This window comes from Coturnix japonica, chromosome 14 (assembly GCF_054131305.1).
Source record: "Coturnix japonica strain WE chromosome 14, WE-NBRP24, whole genome shotgun sequence".
Lineage (NCBI taxonomy): Eukaryota > Metazoa > Chordata > Aves > Galliformes > Phasianidae > Coturnix > Coturnix japonica.
Genome location: NC_140676.1, coordinates 18,388,053 through 18,395,873, shown reverse-complemented (window position 1 = coordinate 18,395,873; position 7,821 = coordinate 18,388,053). Strand labels below are relative to the sequence as shown.

The 7,821-nt window shown below is 42.6% G+C and overlaps 1 protein-coding gene across 1 annotated transcript; it reads left to right on the top strand.

The window, feature by feature from the left end:
- Positions 1-786: 786 nt before the first annotated feature.
- LOC107318673 (olfactory receptor 5AP2-like) lies at positions 787-5,133 on the top strand. The gene has a single exon (XM_015872793.3). It carries the CDS (start codon positions 3,938-3,940, stop codon positions 4,883-4,885), a length of 948 nt encoding a protein of 315 aa, XP_015728279.2. The 5' UTR covers positions 787-3,937; the 3' UTR covers positions 4,886-5,133.
- Positions 5,134-7,821: the final 2,688 nt, after the last annotated feature.

Genomic DNA, 7,821 nt, shown 5'->3' with positions numbered 1-7,821 from the left:
ATATGTGAATTCATTCAGTTGTCACAACTGGGAAGGCTTTGCTGAGCTCAGAACAAGTGTATTGGTCTGATGCAAAGAAAGAAAAACTATTTCCTTTATTTTCTCTGTTCTGAAAACCACTTAAACATATTCTCAGTTTGAAGTCCACACATCTTTTCATCGAAACAATGAGATGAAGCAGTTTCTTGGTGTAAGACCCCATATATTTTGGCACAGTTAAAGAATAGTTGGGATACTGGTGGTCGTGTGGCACGGTTCTGCTGCACCCTTTACAGATGGAACCGGCCTGGGGAATGGATGAACCAACTCAGGCTCACACAGAAGTGTCCTGAAAAACATGAATACTGGTTTCTGGTTCAACTCAAGCACAAAGCAGGCTTAACAAAGGGATTAAAAGATGCTCTGCAGTTTAGAACTGGGTAAACCAGGTCCATAGGCTCACAGAGATGTTGGTTAGAAGAGATGTCTGGAGACTGCATGGTCGCTTGGTCCAAACCTCCTTTGAAGTGCCATTGGCACTGCAGCAGCATTTAGTCTCAAGTAATAGTGAAATCTCTGAACCATCAGTGTCAAGGCAGATTCTTGCAGAGCACGTAGCCCCTGTGTGCGTGACCTGTAAGGGGTCCTGCACTGGGAAATACAATGCCTGCAATATGTCCGTTCCTCTGTTTACTGCTCATCTTATTTTTCGTGTGTATCTCAGTTCAGCATGCATCGTTTGCTGTGCTCTGCTTTAGCTTCAGAGATCGCTTCTCAGCCAGCCTGTGTGCTCTCAGTTCCCTTATTTCCTTTGCCTGGCTCTGTCAGCACAGCTACTGTTGCAGTCAGCATCAGGAGTTCTGGTAACATTGTTTATCTCTGTCCTTTATGAGCTTGGAAGTGCATGAATTCAGGCATTGCTTTCTCTCTCTTTCTAACCAAATGCTCAATTAAAACAAATAGAATTAAAGAAGTAGAATAAAGTTTCTAGTTTTCAGAATGAAAAAAGGAGTGTAACTTCAGAGGTACGGTGCAGTCTGTGTCAAAGATTGGGAGGACGGTAAGAAAAAGAGAGTAATAAAGATTTAAAACTAGCAAGGTGGACATGTGTGGACTAGGCAATCTGCGGAGGTCCCTATCAACCCCTGTGATTCTAGCATTCCTTCATATTCTGGTTTATTTTGATTACCCTTCCATCTAGTGGTGTTTAGTGGTATCATTTCTCTTTCTATGTTTGGAGGATTTCACTTTTTGGTTGTAGTTTCTGTGTTTCCACACATGCTTATCTCTTTTTACTTTTCACAGCTTAACAAGCAGATGCAAAGCTGTGCTAGTGCTAGTCTCCCCATAAATTCAACCATCCTTCAGGCATTTCCACAAAGATATCTGAAAAGCTGTCAGAGAAATCACAAACATATGCAGGTAGACATTGCCTTTTAAAGATACCTAGCCTGATCACTGTAGTCATTTTTCCATCCGGAAGGGAAGTGTAGACTAGTGCTTGTTTTTAGCTGCCTACCCACTGCATTTCCCTTATTACAATGTTTTTGCTGGCAAAACATGAGTTTTCATAGAATCATAGAACCACTTGAGTTGGAAGGGACCCCATGAATCACCAAGTTCCAACCCCACTGCCACAGGCAGAGCCACCAACCTCCAGATCTGGTACTAGAACAGGTTATCCAGGGCCCCATCCAACCTGGTCTTGAACACCTACAGGGATGATGTGCAGGTCTGGCACTGAATGCAGGTCATAGTGAGTTCTAGACTTAAACACCTGTATATTGCAGTGGGAGCACTGACTACACAGAATGGTGATCACCATAGAAATCTTTCACTCCAAAATAATCAAACTATATGCTGACATGATACTAATTCCAACCAAACTGTGAAGAAGAATAGCTGTTTATGTATATTCAAGGTGGATGAGAACAATCTCCCTAAGGCTTTTGTTTACTTGATTAGCCCTGGGGTGGTTCATTAGTCTCCACTCTGAAAAGGCTTTTAAGGAATGAGGTGAAGGAAGAAACAGTTTGAACTGACTGAACAGAAATGAAGAGTTGGTATGTACTGGTTAAATAGAGGAAAATGTTAAAACATATTAAAATTATTGGGCATGGAGAAGTCCTTGCCAAGCAGAGAGCTGTAATTTTTTTTTCTTCTTTCTTTTCTTTTTTCTTTTCTTTTCTTTTCTTTTCTTTTCTTTTCTTTTCTTTTCTTTTCTTTTCTTTTCTTTTCTTTTCTTTTCTTTTCTTTTCTTTTCTTTTCTTTTCTTTTCTTTTCTTTTCTTTTCTTTTCTTTTCTTTTCTTTCCATTCCATTCTTTTTTTTCCATGTGAAAATAGAATTCCTTGATTTGGGGGGGGAGGGTGGGGGGGTGGGAAATAGTTTGATGCCAAACCTTGAGAAATGGAAGTCTGTTGAACTGTATTTCAACATTCCTGACCTTTCAGGTAAGAAACAATACTGGTCCGAAAACTGCGGTAGTTGGCCCAGGAATGAGACACGCTTTCCACAGTTTGAGTTGTCAGAAGTTAAGTATCAGGGTTTTGAATTAATACGACTTTAATAGGAAATTTCATATTAAACATGTGGAAAGAAATGTTCAGTCTCAAAAAGACATGCCATTGTAAGTATTCCAGATTTAAGTTACTAGATGGGTGTCTTCACGTAGCCTACACTGCTATAGTGCCTACTAATCTCTCTGTAGTGCCTGCAGGTGGTAAGTAACACCAGAGAGGAAGTGCTGACTTCTGAACTAACATCTAAATTCCTATTCTTACCAGTGGAAAGAAACAGACAATGTCGGTAAATGAATTTGCTCATACAGAGTAGACTTAGAAAACATGCTGAATGAATTAACAGTCCAAAGCGCTCTCTTCTCTCTGTAGACTAGAAATGGAGACAAAAACCGATGGCGTGAATAAAGCGTGATTGTGAAGCCAGGGATACTTTTCTCTGGTATATTAGAGAAGCCTAGTAAAGAGGCATACTCAGACTTTTGAGTTGAATGTCTCATTGCAACTCTACACATTCCATTTGAAAATTCACAGATAACAAATGTATTTATGTTGACTGAAGCAGACATTGGTGGCACGGCGGTAGATTGAACTTTCCCACCAATAGTCCATTATGTTTTCTTGCCATGTAACAGATGGCAGCAGAGGGGCACTCTGACAGAATGGTGTCTGACATGGTGTCTTAGTTTTAGCTGGGATGGATTTTTCTTCAGAGTCCCTGGAATGATGTTATGTTTTGGCTCTAGGAAAAAAATGGTGTTAATAACACGCCAATTCTAAGTAGTGTTGTACTGAGCCAAGGCCGTTCTCAGTGAAGGGACTAAGGAGCTGGAAGGGAATGGAGTTAGGACAGCTGAATTAAACAGGCCAAAGGGGTATTCCATACTATACGACATCATGTGGTTTTGAAAAGAGTGAAAGTTCATCTGGCTCTTATGCTGCTCAGTGGCTTAGCTGGGCAGCGGTCAAGGGGTGGTGAGGAATTGCTTGTATGTCTATTGTTACATGCATTTTTATAGATATAAATATATATCATCATCATAACTATTATCTTTTTCCTTTTCTTTATCTTAGAAAACAATTTTATATCAAGCCATTTTTACTTTTGTTCTTTTCCAGCTCTCTTCTCCACTGAGAATCAGGGGTGTGAGTGAGCGACTGTGTGGCACTGAGCCACCCTCCAGATTAAGCCACAACACATGGAAGTGTGTTCAAAGCAAAAGTGTGTCATTGTATTCCTCCATACAGAAAAAAATTTATCCACTGACATTCATCAGTGTGTGCTGAACACTTATGGAGACCAAACAGCAGATCTGAGGACTGTGAGGCAGTGAGTGGTGCGTTTCAGAAGCAGCAACATCAAGAGTGATTCACCTCTGCTGGTGCAGATCTGCACAAGCGCAGCATGCAGTATTTCCTTTGTCATCACTAAGAAAAGTTATGTCACAACTAGAATGGAAAAACAAAACAGTTGTTACAGAGTTTATTCTCCTTGGATTTGGAAATGGCCCTGAGCTGGATTGCCTTCTCTTCCTAATGTTCCTGATGACCTATATTATGACCATAACAGGGAACACCTTCATCATTGTACTGGTGGTAGCTGATCGGTCTCTTCACACCCCGATGTACTTCTTCCTGAGCAATCTGTCTTGCCTGGATATCTGCTGCAGCTCAAACATCTTGCCAAGGGTGTTGCTCAGTTATCTGAGTGGAGACAGAAGTATATCAGTTGTCGGTTGTTTTACACAGTACTATTTCTTCGGTTGCTTGGCAGCTGCAGAATGTTATCTTCTAGCAGTCATGTCTTATGATAGGTACCTAGCAGTGTGCAAACCCCTGAACTATTTATTCCTTATGAACCACAAGTTCTGTCTCCAGCTAGGTGCTGCATCTTGGGTAAGTGGTTTTCTGTCTAATTCTATATTAACATTCCTGATCTCAGACTTAGATTTCTGTGGCCCTAATGAAATTGAACATTTCTTCTGTGACTCCTTTCCAATGATGAAACTGTCCTGCAGTGACACTCACATGGTGGGACTTGTCACTTCTTTTGTGGCAGGTGTATGCTCCCTGCCTCCATTTCTCTTGACCTTCTCATCCTATCTCTACATCATTATTACAGTCATGAGAATTCCTTCTTCCACTGGAAGGATAAAGGCCTTTTCCACCTGTTCTTCGCATCTTCTTGTGGTATTACTTTTTTACTGGTCAATATTAGCTGTCTATGTCCTTCCTCATCACAGTATTCAAATATCTCCAAACAAAGTTTTGTCTGTTTTTTATACTATTCTCACTCCCCTGGTCAATCCTCTTATCTATAGCCTGAGGAATAAAGAAGTAAAGAAAACTCTGCGAAAAAAGGCAAGTACATTACTGGGTTTCAGATAGTTGATTTGAACTTTAAATATAAAATGAGATAGTCCTTGATGACTTAAAGGTACAACTTCATGGCATATGGATAAAGTTATTTTTAGTACAACTTGAGAATACATCACTGTACATCTAAAAAATAAATAAGGAGAGATACAAGATGTGTGGAGAGTCTTGCTATCAATTTGGGGTGACAGGTATTACCAAGAAAGAGAGAATATGTAGTGAACTCTGTAAAGTATGCAAAATAAAGCTATAAATTAATAGATTATTGCACATAGTGTCTTCTTTCCTACGTTTTCCTATCTTTTCATAGTTTCGTGCGGGTCGGAAGGGACCTTAGAGATCATCGAGTCCAGCCCCCGGGATTCGAGCCTCTGTGTAGCAGAGCAGCACTTCTACCACTTGCGCCACAGGGGGGATTCGAGCTCTGGGCCCCAGTGTTGCAAGGCGGCGTCTTCAACCACTACGCCACCGAGGCACACACCCAGCTTAAATTCAGAATAAGATGAAACTCAGTTTATAGTGGATAGTCCAGTTCATTACTAATGTTACGTTCTAGATTACTTTTAGTTTTTACATCTGTGTTGTCAGTGTTTACAACCCAGACAGTTATCTAGACTCTCTCAACTCCAAATAAAGAAAGTGAGAAAATTTGTTTGAGGGTGGTTTGTTTGATCAATTTTGTATGCCTAGTTTTTGGATATGTAAAACATCGGGGTTTGTAACTCGAGAACGCTGTCACATCTGTCTGTCACATAGTATATATTTACAGTAGGTCAGATTAGCCAGGACTTTTTCCAACTGCTGGGAGAACTGGTATGAGTGGACTGGGTGCCAGCAACTGGAGTCAGATCAGGGTATTGGAAGCTCCAGCCTGTGATGTCTACTACTCAAGTGGAGTACCCTACTCCTGGCCACTAGGGCAGGAAAGGTGTGTGCTTCCAAACCAGCTGCTGAAGGGAACCAGCGCAAATGAGGCAAGTGTGGGGCTCAAACCTGTGGCTGAAGCTGGGCTGTTGGTCACACCCCTTGTGCGTGGTGCCAGCTGCTGGGGGGCAAGTGTCTGTGTCTTCTCTTGTCCAGCATGTGAAGAATACATGTGTGTATTCAGTAGCAAAATTCTAAGCTGAAATAGCCAGCAAAGCATATGATAGAATCATTAAATTGCTCAGGTTGGAAAATACTTTAAAGATCATCAGTTCCAACCACAACCTAACCATAGTACCCTAACTAACAACCCTCCTCTAAATTATGTCCCTGAGCACCACATCCAAACAGTTTTAAAACATGTTCAGAGATGGCGACTCAACCACCTCCTGTTAAACCCATTCCAGTGCTTAACATTTCTGTAAAGAAGTTTTTAATAATATCCAATATAAACCTCCCCTGGTGCAACTTGAGGCCATTTCCCCTCGTCCTGTCACCAGTGAGAAGAGACCAACCCCACTCTCACCATAAGCACCTTTCAGATATTGGAAGAGAGCAATAATGTCCCTCCTTAGCATCCTTTTCCCCAGACTAAACAGTCCAAGTTCCTAAAATCTCCTCTCATAGGTAGTATTCTCCAAGCCCTTCATAAGCATTGTTGGCCTTCTTTGGACCTGCTCCAGCACCTCCATGTCCTTGTACTGAGGTGTCTAAAACTGAACACACTACTTGAGATGAGACCTCACCAGTGCTGAGTACAGGGGCAGCATTACTTCCCCAGTCCTGCTGACTGGGCCTGATCCCCTGATTGACCTTTAATTGATCCATGATGTCCCCTGAGATTATCCATTTCATAACCTTCCCTGGCACCGAGGTGAGACTGTAGCTGTCAGGATCATCTTTCCAGCCCTTTTTGAAGATGGGCATCATATTTTCCAGTTTCCAGTCCACTGGCGCATTCCTGATTAGCCAGGACTGTTGAAAGATAATGGAGGATGGCTTGGCTACCACATCCACCAACTCCCTCAGCACTCTAGGGTGCAATCCATCTGGTCTCATGGACTTGTGAGCATCCAGCTTTCAGAGCAGGTCCAAAACCATCTCATCATGGATTGTGCAGGGCCTATTCTGTTCCCTATCTACCAGCACAAGGGGCTGTGTGCTCAGGGAGTAACAAGTCTTACTATTAAAGACTGAGGCAAAGAAGGCATTAAGTACCTCAGCCTTATCCCAATCCTTGGTAACCATGTTGCCCTTAGCGTCCATCAAGGGATGGAGATTCTCCCTAGCCCTCCTTTTACTGTTGATATATTTATAGAAATATTTGTTGTCCTTCACCTTAGAGGCTGAGTTCCAGTTCTAGCTGGGATTTGGCTTTTCTAATTTTCTCCCTGCAAAACATGAAGCTGGACCAGCCAGCAAGTAGCTGAGGCCTTGGGTCTGAGCAGAAGTGAAATTCAAGCTGATCTGGTCAGTGAGTAGGTGACCCATGAAGTGAGTAAGGGGGCCTGGGATGCAGATGGGGTACTGAGCAGAGAGAAGGGCCATGTAAGTACTCAAAGATCTAGGCAGGGAGTGCTGGATGGATAGAGGAGCCATGCGCCTTGAAGGATGTGAGAATGTGTGTGGTTGTGAACCTAGAGGGTGCTATGTGTGTGTCTTCACTAATGAACTTCTACCACTACCAGCCATAGAGGAGGAAATGTCTACATTTACATAAGTCCTGTGTGTAAGTGTTGTTGAAGGCAGCTCTTTCCAGGGCAGCCTTTCTGGCTGGTCATGTTAGTGTCCTCTCTGTGTCTCTGCCAGCCTGTATGACACATGCTGAGCTTTGCTGTCAATTGAACATTCAGAGGGGGAGGTGGCAGACGCATCCCCCAGCCTGAGCAGAGTCTCGTTTCTGGTCACCAGGCCAGGTCCTATCTGCTGGACAGGAGCAGTTCTGGGCCAGAGCAGCCAGGTGAGGCCACCACACTCACATCACTCTTTACCTCCCTTAACAAACTTTGTTATTTCTATACGTT